The sequence below is a fragment of the Cygnus olor genome, chromosome 3, assembly GCF_009769625.2.
Source record: "Cygnus olor isolate bCygOlo1 chromosome 3, bCygOlo1.pri.v2, whole genome shotgun sequence".
Taxonomy (NCBI): domain Eukaryota; kingdom Metazoa; phylum Chordata; class Aves; order Anseriformes; family Anatidae; genus Cygnus; species Cygnus olor.
The window spans coordinates 120,567,828-120,582,532 of record NC_049171.1 but is presented as its reverse complement, the minus strand read 5'-3'; the positions used below and the strand labels follow the sequence as shown (position 1 = coordinate 120,582,532).

Here is a 14,705-nt window from a genome sequence, read left to right as displayed (position 1 = left end):
CACCTGGCAGAAGTCGCACAATCACCAGCACTTGTTCTCGTGGGGGACTTCAACTTCCCAGACATATCCTGGAAATACAATACAGCTCAGAGGGAAGAAGTCTAGGAGGTTCCTGGAGGGCGTGGAAGACAGCTTCCTGACACAGCTGGTTAGTGAGCCTACCCGGGGAGGTGCCCCGCTAGACCTGGTGTTCACAGAGAAGTACTGGTGGGAGATGTGGTGGTCGGGAGCTGTCTTGGGCAGTGACCATAAAATGGTAGAGTTCTCTACTCTTGGCAAAGTCAGGAGGGGGATCAGTAAAACTGCTACCTTGGACTTCCGGAGAGCAGACTTTGAGCTGTTCAGGACACTGGTTGGCAGAGTCCCTTGGGAGGCAGTCCTGAAGGGCAGAGGAGTCCAGGAAGGCTGGGCACTCTTCAAGGAGGAAATCATAAAGGCTCGGGAGCAGACAGTCCCCATGTGCCCAAAGACGAGCCGGTGCAGAAGACCGGCCTGGCTGAACAGAGAGTTGTGGCTAGAGCTTAGGAAGAAAAAGAGGGTTTACGACCTTTGGAAAAGAGGGCAGGCCACTCAGGAGGACTATAAGGATGTTGTGAGGCTTTGCAGGGACAAAATTAGAAAGGCCAAAGCTCATCCGGAGCTCAGTCTGGCTACTGCTGTTAAAGTTAACAAAAAATGTTTTTATAAATACATCAACACCAAAAGGAGGACTAAGGAGAATCTCCATCCTTTACTGGATGGGGGGGGGGAACTTAGTGACAAGAGATGAGGAGAAGGCTGAGGTGCTTAATGCCTTCTTTGCCTCAGTCTTTAATGTCAAGACCAGTTGTTCTCTGGGTACCCAGCCCCCTGAGCTGGTGGAAGGGGATGGGGAGCAGAACGTGGCCCTCATAATCCGCGAGGAAATGGTTGGCGACCTGCTAAAGCACTACGCAAGTCGATAGGGCTGGATGGGATCCACCTGAGAGTACTGAGAGAACTGGTGGAAGAGCTGGCCAAGCCACTTTCCATCGTTCATCAGCAGTCCTGGCTATCAGGGGAGGTCCCAGTCGACTGGTGGCTAGCGAACATGACGCCCATCTACAAGAAGGGCCGGAGGGTAGACCCGGCAAACTATAGGCCTGTCAGTCTGACTTCGGTGCCGGGGAGGCTCATGGAGCAGATTATCTTGAGTGTTTTCACTTGGCACTTACAGGGCAAACAGACGATCAGGCCCAGTCAGCATGGGTTTATGAAAGGCAGGTCCTGCTTGATGAACCTGATCCCCTTCTGTGACAAAGTGACGCACTTAGTGGATGAGGGAAAGGCTGTGGATGTGGTCTACCTTGACTTCAGTAAGGCTTTTGACACCATTTCCCACAGCATTCTCCTGAAGAAACTGGCTGCTCATGGCTTGGACTGGCATACACTTCATTGGGTTAAAAACTGGCTGGGTAGCTGGGCCCAAAGAGTTGTGGTGAATGGAGTCAAATCCAGTTGGAGGCTGGTCACTAGTGGTGTCCCCCAGGGCTCACTATTAGGGCCAGTTCTCTTCACTACCTTTATTGATGATCTGGATGAGGGGATCGAGTGTACCCTCAGTAAGTTTGCAGACGACACCAAGTTAGGTGCATGTGTCGATCTGCTCGAGGGTAGGAAGGCTCTGCAGGAGGATCTGGATAGGCTGGATTGATGGGCTGAGGCCAACTGTATGCAGTTCAACAGGGCCAAGTGCCGGGTCCTGCACCTGGGGCGCAACAACCTCAAGCAGCGCTACAGGCTGGGAGATGAGTGGTTGGAAAGCTGCCTGGCAGAGAAGGACCTGGGAGTACTGGTTCATAGTCGGCTGAATATGAGCCAGCAGTGTGCTCAGGTGGCCAGGAAGGCCAACAGCATCCTGGCTCGTATCAGAAACTGTGTGGCCAGCAGACTAGGGAAGTGATTGTCCCCCTGTACTCAGCTCTGGTGAGGCTGCACCTCGAGTACTGTGTTCAGCTTTGGGCTCCTCACTACAGGAAGGACATTGAGGTGCTCGACCACGTCCAGAGAAGGGCAACGAAGCTGGTGAGGAGTCTGGAGAACAAGTCTTACAAGGAGCGGCTGAGGGAGCTGGGGTTGTTTAGCCTGGAGAAGAGGAGGCTCAGGGGCGACCTTATCGCTCTCTACAGGTACCTTAAAGGAGGCTGTAGCGAGGTGGGGATCGGTCTATTCTCCCACATGCCCGGTGATAGAAAGAGGGGGAATGGGCTAAAGTTGTGCCAGGGGAGGTTTAGGTTGGATATTAGGCAGAACTTCTTTACCGAAAGGGTTGTTAGGCATTGGAATGGGCTGCCAAGGGAAGTGGTTGAGTCACCATCCCTGGAGGTATTCAGAAGATGTTTAGATGTAGAGCTTAGTGATATGATTTAGTGGAGGACTTGTTAGTGTTAGGTCATAGGTTGGACGAGGTGACCTTGGAGGTCTCTTCCAACCTAAATGATTCTGTGATTCTGTGATACAGTGATACAGTATCATTCAGAGATAGCTGATACAGCCTGGAAACTTTTGCATTTCAAGGATTACATTTAAAAAAAAAATTAACCCAAGAAAAATGGACAACTGATTTGTGACTTCACCACTAAGTGTGGGAAGCTGTGGAGACAAACAGAAACTTTAATCACAGATTCACAGGAGATGAGCTTACCAGTGACTGTTTTATTTTGTGTCCTAAAAAATGCGCGCCGCTCTGACAACCAACTGCATGTGCTTACAGCGCTGGATGATGGAAGATGCAACATTGAGCAGAGTGCCTCTGACCTGAGCAGGACATAAGGCAGGTCATTAGTGATCTATGGGCTGCTTCATTATGACACGAATGTGATTTCAAGAGATCCATATGGATCCTACCTATCTAGAGACATTTACCAGAAGTTACAAAGGGATGCAAACCACTTCATAGACTCTCTGTGAAAGAGTGGGGATAGCAGGAGGCAAGGAGTTCAGTTTGGTTTCATTACTGTTGCCATAAAAGATTTACATAGCAAAAGAAGACCAACAAACAGCATCAGACAACATCACCCAAAACTGTGGTTCAAACATGCCAGTGGTCTATGGCAGGATTCTCCAAAGGCGTTGTCACAAGGAACCGGTGCACAGCTGCCCTCTGGGCTGTTGGAATCCTCCCTCGTCCCAGCCTCGCAGCAGAGAAGTCACCAGGAGCACAGGTGGGGCAGCCGCGAGCATCCAGCCGGCGAGGTCCCTGGCTTCAATTCTTTTAGCTGGGTTCTGCACTACAGCCTGGCTGTCTCGGCACGCTCACACCTTCTGGTAACCTGATAAACTCACCTGCAGGCAGCAACTGTTCCTCCGTAGTTTAATGAGCCGTTGGCTCCACGCTCCTGATCCACAAGATGTGCCCCAGGCCTGACCACGGTGGCACCAGTTATCTCTGCTGTCATCTGCCTTGTGGAAGCAGCAAGAAAAGGAATGGACATAATTAAAAACCTATTACAGTCCTTGTATTAAAAAGTAAACCATTGGGTTTTAGGTTGTAATTAATGAGATTGACTTTCAAATTAAGAGGAATCAGAAAATCAAACTTTAAAAAAAAATTGGTTTCTGATTTCTTTTTGCTACTTTTGATACATTCACATCACTGCTCTTAGTTTCTCTTTCCGCTGGTGATTTTTTTTTGAGAGAATTTCAGATGAGATTTTCCAAGAAAAGCGCCAAATATGAAAATGACAAAATAAACAACAATCTTCATACGCACATCTTTGATGGTATGCGTGGAAGCTACTTGGGCCTCACTTTGTTTCATTTTCATGAAGGGAAGCCCAACTTGCAGAAGTTTGGAAAATACTGCCGTGGTGTGATAAAACTGGTCTGTATGAGTATTACAGTTATGCCAAGCCTGCAAATGGTAAGGATGATTATTAGCATTTTCCCTATGAGGAAAGACTGAGAGACCTGGGTCTCTCAGCCTTGAGAAAAGAAGACTGAGAGGGGATCTTACTAATGTTTACAAATATCTTAAGTGTGGGAGACAGAGGGATTTGGCCAACCTCTTTTCAGTGGTTTGTGGGGACAGGACAAGGGGCAATGGCGACAAAATGGAGCACAGGAAGTTCTGCACCAACCTGCGAAAGAACTTCTTCACGGTGAGGGTGACAGAGCACTGGAACAGGCTGCCCAGGGAGGTTGTGGAGTCTCCTTCTCTGGAGATATTCAAGGCCTGTCTGGACACCTACCTGGGCAACTTGTAGGGAACCTGCTTTGGCAGGGGGGTTGGACCCGATGATCTCTGGAGGTCCCGTCCAACCCCTACAATTCTGATTCTGTGATTCTGTGATTAAGTCTATCAGAGTAGATAAGCTCAGTCTGCAGAGCTGGTCTTCACCCTTCTGCCATTACTTTCTTACCATGGGACTTTAAATTATTTGTAAAACTGTAATTATTTACATTTTTTCTTTGTGCTGCTTTTTTGTTTTGGTTGTAAGAGTTGAATCTTATTCTGAAGGCTTCTGCTTCAATCATTAAGACTTCTTGGCTTTCACATCGTGCAGTCAGCGGCACACCTCATGCCTGCTGCACCTGGCTTACCCGACTGGACCGTTGCCAGAGGTCGGCACCGGGTCCTCGCTGCCTTTGAGAGGTCACATCGCACAAGTGCGGCCACTTCAGAATTAACTTCCCTTGAGACAACAGAGTTGTTCTCTGAAAGTGCTGTGTAGGTGCAAATGAACTGCAGATTAAAGCTCTCGGACTGAAAACCATTTCCATGCATACTCCATTTTTGCTTGCTAGCAGTAGCCAACTTTACCCATTTTTTGTTGTGCTGTATCTTTTCAAAAGCGAAATATTCCCTGTCTTTTGTACAGGATGCCACTAAATATTTTCCTCCTTCTTCCCTTTCATCTAATATAGGCTATACATCACAAATGAGGCAGAACAGACTTTAAATATTGTTTGTCAATGAAAGGCGAGAACAGCTCCCTAGCAACAAAAAGGATGTCGCTTACTGTCTTCAAAAGGAGACCATTTCATCCCATCTTGTTAAAAATGCCTTCCTGTGATAGCTTCTGTAGATATAAAAGTCTGCCAGTAGGGGATCCCCGTTAGGAAGTGACCAAGTTTGAAAACCCGTTATGCTTCTGGCAAACATTGTCATCTTGTACATATTTAGCCTGATCGCTCTGGCAGGTTATGAAAGACTAAATGGTGCAAACATACGTGGCAGATGCCGTTCTCATGATAGTTGAGGAGCCTTTGAGCCTCCGTTGGTAGCATGCCAGCTTCATCTTGTATACTGAAGAGCATTATACTTTCAAGCCTTCTACAGCTTGCCCTGAGGGACTGCTGCTAAAGTGGTAATAAAATTCAGAATGAGCCTCAGAAAGTTGACTTGTTGGTTTGGCTTCATTTTTTCTTTTTCATTAGTAAAATTTGCTTTAACAGCTATATGTAGATCTGCTTTCTCAAAAACACCACGTGTCCCTTTAGAAAGGTGATTCAAATGGAAAAAAAAAAAAAAAAAACAGATAAAAATGCAGAGCCAGCACAGCAACTGAAGTGTTTCTGTCAAGTACATCTATAAACTGCCTTTGATGCTTACGTTTCTTCAGGTGAAGGGAAGTAACGGAAATCAGGGAGTAAACGTTGTTTACTGGTACCTCCTCTTGGCAGTCTATCTAGAAAATGCAAACAAAGCATTTTCCAAAAAGGGCATTTTATTCACATCAAATATTGTAAATTGGTGGCAAATTTCATTTTTTAAGCTCCAAATCTGGGAACATTGACATGAACCGGCAAAAAAATGCACTTACTGGCTGAACTGGTGATGTTAGCAGCAACATATAGCATCCCTGAAATATTTTATAAACATTATTTAGTGTGACATCTTGGTGAGGTGGGCGAATGATGTAACAAATGTAAGGCAGTTAGATGTGCCTCAATCAAGAGATGAAATCACCATTAGGGTTAGAATTAGAACCCAAATACCAACTTGTAAACATAAAATGTTTGGCCGGTGGAACATGGGTTTTAGAAGGGCATATCAGTAAGACTGGAGAGCCTTTAATTATCTTAATGTATTCTTATATAACACACGCACACTCACACACCGCCCTTCTCCCTGCTTCGCTATCTAATTTTGACATTAAGTTAAAGGTTTGGGTTGGGTGGGGCTTTTCTTCTGAAATTGAATTTGCTTCAATATTTGGGGAATATCCTGTTCTCTCTGCACCTTACAGGTACATAATTACTTAAATGAAGATACTTGAAGCTGAGCTCTTTAGCGCATTTCATATCCAAATGAACAAGTAGCATCAGTCTTGGTCACATGGTGCCAGAGACTCTGAGGCTGGGCAGGATTTACTGTAGCAAGAACATAGTATTTGTAATAGTGTCAATAAATATTCATACTGGGAAAACATCTACCGGAGAGCCCCACTGTGCCAGACACCGCAGATCACATGGAGAGGCAGCCCCAGCCCAGACAGCTGACAATACAAAGTGAAATGCAGATGAAGGGGACACAGTGAAAAGGGAGAAAAGAGCTTATCATGGGATGAGTGTGTAAAAAAACAAGCTAAATTCTGCCAGGTACACAAAGTGTTGTCAATTGTGCAGGGCATTAATGAGAGCTGAAGTTTCAGTCAAGGAGTGAGAGGCAGAAAATATGGCAAATCGACATTACAAAAACCTTTCTTCTGCCAAAAGGAAACAGCACATTAGTTTTCTGTAGAGACAGATAAGTCAGAATTATTAAGCTTGCATGTCACCTTTTAAGTTGCTTTATGCAGATGTTCACTTATTGACCATGCAACTGCATCAAGCAGTAGCGCAGGTGCACTCCTGACAGCAGTGCCAGCGATGCCACTGACTTTCCAAAGAGAGCAACACTGGTTGTGGCCATGTGAGCACACCCCTCGTAAAGCTTCCCGGGTGACCCCCGCTGACATCTGTTCAGTCGTTATTTGGGTGAGCCTCCGGTTAGCATTAGCAAGACTTACACATGCACAGCATTTTGTGAAACTGTAAAAATTATTTTTCATTATAGAGGTAACAGAAATAATTCACAGCTTTGTAATTAAGCTGCCTCCCATTATTTTTGCAGCATTGAAGTTCTATGTCAAGTCATGTCCTCGCCATCCTTTTACTCCTTTTTCTCAGAAGAATGCTGTCATGAATGCTGTCAGTGGAAGAAAAAGTTACAAGAGCTTCCTCCCAGAATAGCCTCAATTTAGCTTCAGCACACTACTGCAAAGAACATATTGCAACACTGTGGTGGCCTGTTTTTCTGGCCTTTATTAATCCAGAAACCTTAATGATGAACAACATTTGTGTCATTGTCTACACAAATTTAATTTGTTTATGCAGCAGTTCAGTTAATCCTGCAATCTGCTTTTCTCAAATGAGGACAGATAATGGAGACACCGTTCTTTACAGGTCTTCGGGCTTTTAAATTCTGATAAAATCAGGATTCTTCACTGGGTCTTGCCACAGCTCTGAATTAAGCCACTTTAAATGTAATTACTGAAGCTGGCTGTACATCAGGAACATCCATTAAAAGAATTGATTGACCATGCTGTTATGGGAGGCATTTCATGAACAAACGATCATGATGGGTCCAGAACTGTAATTTATAAAGGCAAAAAAGCAGGTAAATACTTTATTAGTGGTTAATGAGAGGTTCACAAGATAACTAAATTTCTTCTTTTTTAACCAGCTACTTCAGGGAACCTTGGTCCATGGCCATCTATCACGATCGGTTTATTGATCTCAAGAAGGAACTGCGCCAAATCCTGCTGTCGGAACAGGTAAGAAAAATGACCAGCAAGTGCATTTTATTATTTGGGCAATTTGTTAGTGTTGTTCACTTCGGTTTCTTTCCCCATCCTTCTCCTAAAGCGTTGCATTTCTGTTTAGCTATTTCCTTTGGGAAACCTGAACAGATCCTATACCTAGCCGGGGGGTTTCACCAAGTACAGCATATTGTTTGGTTTCATTGTTTTGGCATATTTTTAGATTTGTCAGTAGAACCTTTCACTAAATTGCTTTGTTTTCCTGCACAGCATTTTTGCATTACACATGCAGTTTAGTAGAAATATCCAGGAGGATCTGGAGGCTTCTTTTATCCAGTTATCACTTAAAAAAAATCCTAATAGGAACACACTAAATGCCATCGTAAACCTGTCTCAGCTGAGGCTATGAAAAGTAGATTTTTCAACATCTACACATAGGGAATGGCCTTTGTAAATAAAAGAGTCAAAATTTTTTTTTTCTCAGTGATAGGTGGATTTCCTGAATAAGGATTAAAATGTTTGCTAGTGCTGTTTACAGCTGTAGCCTTCATACTGTAGACAAGAGGCATAAAGACTCAGTAGTCTGTAACTTTGCCTGCTCAAAACCCAAGCCCACTGCGCACCACGAAACAACCGCTGTCTGCAGCAGATTTCCAACCACCCAAGGACCGCCCTACCCCAGCGTATTTCTGGTTGCTCTCAGACCTAATGGCAGCCCAAATCCTGATCCTTCCAACCTGCTGTTAGGGACCACTTGGCCCTCCCTTTCCTCACACTGTGTTTGCTTTTGTTTTATGCAGCAAGATTCTGTGCGAGTGCAGTGTTTTTAAGCATTCGCTGACAACGTTTTTAACTGCAGAAAGCAAACAGAATCAACTATGAACGGACAGAGGCTGACAAAAGGAAGGGATGCTGCGTGGATGGCAGCCCACCCGCTCACAGGGCCCAGACTGGTGTGCTGTCTTGTGTCACAGCTGTAATACACAATTGCTCGGCCCCTGCCTCCTCCCAAAGGGCGAGATGCAATTTTCCTCCTTTTGTCATGATACCGACAATGCCTCGGTGCAGTTTTATTTTAGATTCTCTTGAAAGATATCTATAAAAAAACACAAAATGAAATTCTGTGCAGAATAGGAGGCCTGATGAGAAGTGTTTCTCCTGCCATCACTCAACCACATTTCACATGCTGTAAATGTGAACAACTTTAGAGAAAGGGGAATTGGTGTCCTACAAATGTCACAATTAAAGACTTGCTTGCCTTACCCTTTTCTAGTGGCAGCAGACCTGACACACAAAAATAGTCTCATTGAATGCACCAAAAGCACCTCTATGAGCCAGAAACACAGATGACAGTAACTGCATCTGGATGCAAATTTGGCTTTGCCTTTTGTATATTCGCTTGGATTTTCTTCACGGTGATTTTAACAATACTTATTGACTGCCACTTTTGTACACTTTCCTGGGGTGCTCCTCCCTGGCATGCTGCCAGAGGCATGGTAGGTACTTAGGGAATATCTCACACGTGCCTTGGGACTGGCTTGGTATTGCTGTGTGGGGCAGGAGACCTGCCATCTGTGCTTCCTGTTGCTCATAGCTCAGCTCACTTCGGCATGCAAAAACGCTAGTAATGAAATGTAAAAGCGAGGAAAAAGCATGTCTTCCAGAGAGCAGGGTAAGAACCGAGGGTAAACACACACAGGTCAGCCGTTTCCAGTTACGGTTTCCACAGATACTGGTGATGAGTCTCACGTGTTTAGGGGCAATGTTTAAGGAAATATTTAAGGAACACCGAAGCAACACATGCCTAGAGGGGCCAGCTGCGGCTGGCACGGGAAGTGTTTTCAAGCCCCGTACACAAACCTTCACCCAGCGCTGCAAACGGCGTGCGCACGGCTCGGGCGTGGTGCCCGTGCCCAGCGCCCGGCCCTTTCCCTTCGGCTGGGTCCCCGCCAGGGCCGCCAGCACGGAGCCTGAGGGCCCTCGCGGGGCGCCACGCGAGGGGCACGCGGCGGAGCGGCTCCGCTCCGCGCCGCGGCTGAGCGCTGCCGACTCGCAGGTGCCCGGGCCGCCACCCGCGGCCGAGCCGCTCCCGGAGCACCCCACGGACGAGCGGCCGCTGCCTCCAGAGCCCGTCCTGCGCTACCTGCACCGCCACCGCCCGCACCTCCCCATGTACGCCCGGGCCGCAGGTGAGCGGGGCGCCGGGGGACGAGCGGGCCGGGCCGGGCTTTGAGCGGGAGGAGTGGGGGGAAGCGGGGGCGGGGGCGGGGGCGGCGTCTCCGTGGCAGCCCCCGGCGGGGGGGCGCGGCGCGTGCCCGGCGGGCCGGCAGCTGTATGCTAATGGCAGCGGGCCGGGCCGCCCCGCGGGGGGGGGGGGGGGGCTGCGGGCTGGGGCGGTACGGCACGGCAGACGGGCGGGCAGCGCAGCCCGTGGGCCGAGCTCGACCCGTGTCGGCCCGGCCCGACCCTACCCTGCCCGTCCCGCCGGCGGCCCCCCCGGTGCCGGTGCCGGGAGCGGCCCCTCCCCATCGGCCCTTTGTGCGGCCCGCGGGCGGCCGGGCACAGCTTTATGCTAATGCCGCGCACAAAGGCGGCCGGGCCGGGCGGGGGGCGCCGCGCGTGCCGACCGCGTGCCCCCGCCCCCCAGCACCCCGGGCCGGGCCGGCTGCTTCCCCCCCCCCCCGGCCGCCACCTGCGGGGCACTGGGCACGGCCCGGCCCTGGGCTGTGTGGCGCGGACAAAGGGCTGAGGGGCAGCGGGGCCGCGGCCCGGTGCTCGCCCCACCACCTGCCGCCGCCCCGTGCGGCCGCGTGTCCGCGCGGCCCGGGGAGCGGCGCGTAACAGGTAGCGGCCGCCCCGGGTTTCGTCCCCTCGCAGAGCAGGGGCAGGACCCGGCCCCCCATGACACCCCCCGCCCGGTTGCAGGGTCCCCGTCCAACGCGTGACCGCCGAGCGGCGCCCCGGTCCCGCCGGGCCCCCGGGCGCCCCCGCGCCGCAGCGCACCCGGAGCCTCCGGCTCCGCACCTCGGGGGGGGGAGACACGGCCCCGGCGGCCCCTGGCGGGGGGAGCGGGCCCGGCCCCGCCGCGGGCGGCACACAAAGGCCCACGCGTGCCGGGGGCGGGTCGGGCGTGTGCCGCGCCGCGGGGGGGCGGCCGGGGGCTCGGGCTCAGGTGCAGCCGCTCCGCCCGCCGCCGCCGCCCGCCGCGGCGCCGCTGATTGGCCGTGCCCGCCGCTGCCGGGCCGAACAATGGCCCCGGCCCGCTTAAAGGCGGCGGCGGCGGCGCGGCGGCCGAGAGGGGAGCGAGCGCCGCTGCCGCCGGGCGCGGAGGCGGCCTCCCGCGGCGGCGCGAAGATGCCCCGCGGCTTCCTGGTGAAGCGCAGCCGGCGGCCCACGCCCGTCTCGTACCGGGTGCGCGCCTGCCGCGAGGCCGCCCCACTCCCCGCCGGCGGTGGCGCCCCGCCGCCCACCTGCCCCGCTGCGCCGCCGCTGCCCGCTCCGGCTCCGCGGGAATCGCCGCCGCCGGTGCCCTTCGGGACGCCCGATGCCGCCGTGCAGGCGCTGTACAGCCCGACGCGGCCCGTCAGCAGGGACAAGTACCTGGAGCGCAGCTTCAGCCTGGGCTCGCCCGTCTCGGCGGAGTCGTTCCCCGCGCCGGCCGTGCCCAGCACCATGGACCCGCTGCTCTTCGCCCCCGCCGAGCTCAAGCTCTGGGCCGCCGCCGCCGGCCACGCCGAGCCGCCCGCCGCTAACAACGGCCCCGGCGCAGCCCCCGCCGCCCCCGGCCCCGCGCCGCCCGCCCCGGCCGGGGCCCCCCCCGCTGCCGCCGCCTCCGGCCGCCCCCAGCCCGGCAAGCGGCCGCCGGGAGCGGCGGAGCCCGGCAGGCAGAAGGCGCCGTCGGGCAAGAAGGCGAAGGCGATCCGCAAGCTGACCTTCGAGGACGAGGTGACCACGTCGCCCGTGCTGGGGCTGCGCATCAAGGAGGGCCCGGTGGAGGCGCCGGCCAAGGCGCGGGGTGGCTGCGCCCGGCCGCTGGGCGAGTTCATCTGCCAGCTCTGCAAGGAGGAGTACGGGGACCCCTTCGCGCTGGCGCAGCACCGCTGCTCGCGCATCGTCCGCGTGGAGTACCGCTGCCCCGAGTGCGACAAGGTCTTCTCCTGCCCCGCAAACCTCGCCTCCCACCGCCGCTGGCACAAGCCGCGCCCGCCCGCCGCCGCCAAGGGCGGCCCCGAGCCGGGCCGGGCACCGGCGGAGGAGCCGCCGAAGGAGGCGGGCGGCAGCGGCAGCGAGCGGGACACGCCAAGCCCCGGTGGCGGCTCGGAGGCGGGCTCCGAGGAGGGGCTCTTCGAGTGCCCGCGTTGCGCGAAGCGGTTCCGCCGGCAGGCCTACCTGCGCAAGCACCTGCTGGGCCACCCGGCACCGGCCCCGGGAGCGGGAGCGGCCCCGGTCCCCGGTCCGGCCCTCGAGCCCGCCGCCGAGGTGCCGCCCGCGCCGCCGCCCGCCGAGTGCCGCCTGTGCCCCGTGTGCGGGGAGACCTTCCCCAGCAAGAGCAGCCAGGAGCGACACCTGCGCCTCCTGCACGCCGCCCAGGTCTTCCCCTGCAAGTACTGCCCGGCCACCTTCTACAGCTCGCCCGGCCTCACCCGGCACATCAACAAGTGCCACCCGTCGGAGAACAGGCAGGTCATCCTGCTCCAGGTGCCGCTGCGCCCCGCCTGCTAGAGCCGCCCGTGCCTTCCCGGCCCGCCGAGCGCCTCCCGCGGGCTGCGCACCGGACTCGCCGCACCGTTAGCTTTAATATGGCTTGTGAACTGCTGGAATCTGGCTTTACAGTTACCTTTTCGGGTTCTCTTTCTCTCTCTCTCTCTCTCTTTTTCCTTTTTTTTTTTTCGTTTTTCTTTTTTTCGTTTATTTTCGGTTTTTATAAATGTGAACAGATCAAAGCGCTTGAGGAGAAATGAGAATTTCCTTTAGTGTAGCCACAAATGCCTTGACTCTGCTGTTGATGGTCTCCAGAAAATGCTGTAGAAACTGCCTTAACTGTGACATGCCAACTTTCCGTTTTTGTTTGTTTTGCCCTTACTAAGGTAGCTCATGAGTTGACTATTTGTATATGTTGGTTTGCGTAATTATGTTATTTATTTGTTATTTATTTATATTAATTATGAAGATTGATATTATTTGATCGCAGATGTTCTAATGCGCTTTTTTTTTGTCTCCCCCTCCCGCCATTTCACTGTGCATTTCAGAAGATTTTTTTTCTAAAGGGATCTGCTAAAAGGTTTTAACTTTTATACCTAGAATAACACACGGTCTGAACCATTTTATCCTGTGCAACCAACAGCTCTTACTTTTAGATGCAATCTCTTTTTCTACACACATTATTTTCTTAACTGTTAGCTATTTATAGAGTGCTTCGATAGAACTGTTTCAACTGTATAATTATTTACTATTCAAATAAAATATTTTCAAATTCAGACGTGCCCCCACTGCTTCCTGCTTGGCCTAGCCAGGGGGATTGGGGCCGGACCCTGCCTGCCCTGTCGGGAGGGCACCCCAGTAGGTATCGCACTGCTCTGCGCCTTCTGATGAGATTAATTAAAAGGCAGTTCTGGGGGGGGAGAAGAGCGGGGTGAGGCGGGCCGGGTCCCGGGGGGGCTGGCAGGGATGGGAGCCCTGGGTGTTCGCCCCCAGCCCGGGTCAGGCTCCGGCCGTCCCTGCGCTGCGCTCCGTTCACGGCAGGCGCAAGAGCCATGGAAAAGTGGTGCAGGGGCAGCGGAGGGAGGGGATGTGTGTGCGTGCGTGCGTGCGTGTGTCACGTTTGGTGGAAAGGGTGAGCTATTCAAGAGGTTCTGGCGCGTAGGAAGGCGCCCGGGAGGCTTTCCCGTGCGCTCGGAAAGGCAGGCTCCGGGGCTCCCTAGGACGGCTGCACCCGGCGGGAGGCGGCCACGCGTGTGCAGGACCCACCGGGGCCGAGCCCGCTGCCCCGCGGGGGGCTCTGCGGCACCCCCAGTAGCTGCGGGGACCCCTCCAGCTGGGAGGGGCACAGCTCAGCGGCGTGAAAGACCTAGGGGCGACGGCTATGGCAGAGGGAGCAGCAAGCGAGGCACCCCACTCACCCCAGGGGCTGGGGCAGTCAGCCCTGACGTGTGGTGGCGCACCCTCTTTGCTCAGAAAGTAGGTTCTTCAGTTTTTTAGCGAAAAACATTAAAATACTAGCATGACTGGGGAGGATGCACACTGGGCCAGTGAAAGCCCTCTGGCAGGCTTTGTGGTGCCGCCATGTCATCTCTCCCTCCGGCAGCAGAAGGAGAAGCCTCGGAGCCACCCTTATGGCATTATGGCACGCAGCTCTGTGTGAGAACGCTGGGCCCAAACCCTTCATCACTTGCTGGTGTGCTCAGGGCCCGGCGTGGGCTGAGGGCACGGCTCAGGCATTTGATTGCTCTGGGCTGGGGACAGGAGGGCACGCAGCCACCTTGGGCATGGTGCTGCCTTTGAGGCATTCACTCACCAACCTGTTCCTGCTGGGCTCGCTCACCTGGAGGCTATTGTCTGAAATGGGGCTGCTCTGCCTTGGGAAAGGCAGGTGGCCATCTGGAGATCCCCAGCTCCCCAGGAATGCTCCAAGTATTTATTTTATTTTTTTGATATAGCTTTTATAGGAAGAAAAAAGTAGTTGCTGAGATTTTTTTGTTTGTTTTGGGGTTCTCTTTTATTTTTTTTTGCCTTGTTCAGTCAGGCCAAAAAGCACTGAAGCCACCAGGCACCTGCTGTCTCCACTCCTAGGAAACCAACCTTGTTGCACCAGGACTGGCTTCAGGTCTAGGCAAAGCTGTGGTTTTAGCAGAAAATTGATACACTGAAAATGTGTGGCCTTGATAGCCTCAGAGATACAGGCAGCAAAACATGTTTGATGACAAGTTTTGCTTTGCTTTTCCC

General features: G+C 53.0%; 2 protein-coding genes across 5 annotated transcripts in view; both read left to right on the top strand.

Annotated features, from left to right (window-relative positions):
* Window positions 1-10,030, top strand: part of CFAP61 (cilia and flagella associated protein 61) — a 107,554-nt gene extending 97,524 nt beyond the window's left edge. For 3 of the 4 annotated variants that reach the window (XM_040551785.1, XM_040551784.1, XM_040551786.1), the window contains one exon: window positions 7,688-9,802. In XM_040551785.1, the coding sequence (XP_040407719.1) occupies window positions 7,688-8,060 (373 nt within the window). In that variant the 3' untranslated portion in view covers window positions 8,061-9,802. The other variant, XM_040551783.1, reaches the window with a different exon arrangement.
* Window positions 10,031-11,065: 1,035 nt separating this feature from the next.
* INSM1 (INSM transcriptional repressor 1) lies at window positions 11,066-13,240 on the top strand. Its single transcript, XM_040553363.1, has one exon. The coding sequence runs from the start codon at window positions 11,118-11,120 to the stop codon at window positions 12,483-12,485; it is 1,368 nt and encodes a 455-aa protein (XP_040409297.1). The 5' UTR covers window positions 11,066-11,117; the 3' UTR covers window positions 12,486-13,240.
* The last annotated feature ends 1,465 nt before the right edge of the window (window positions 13,241-14,705 follow it).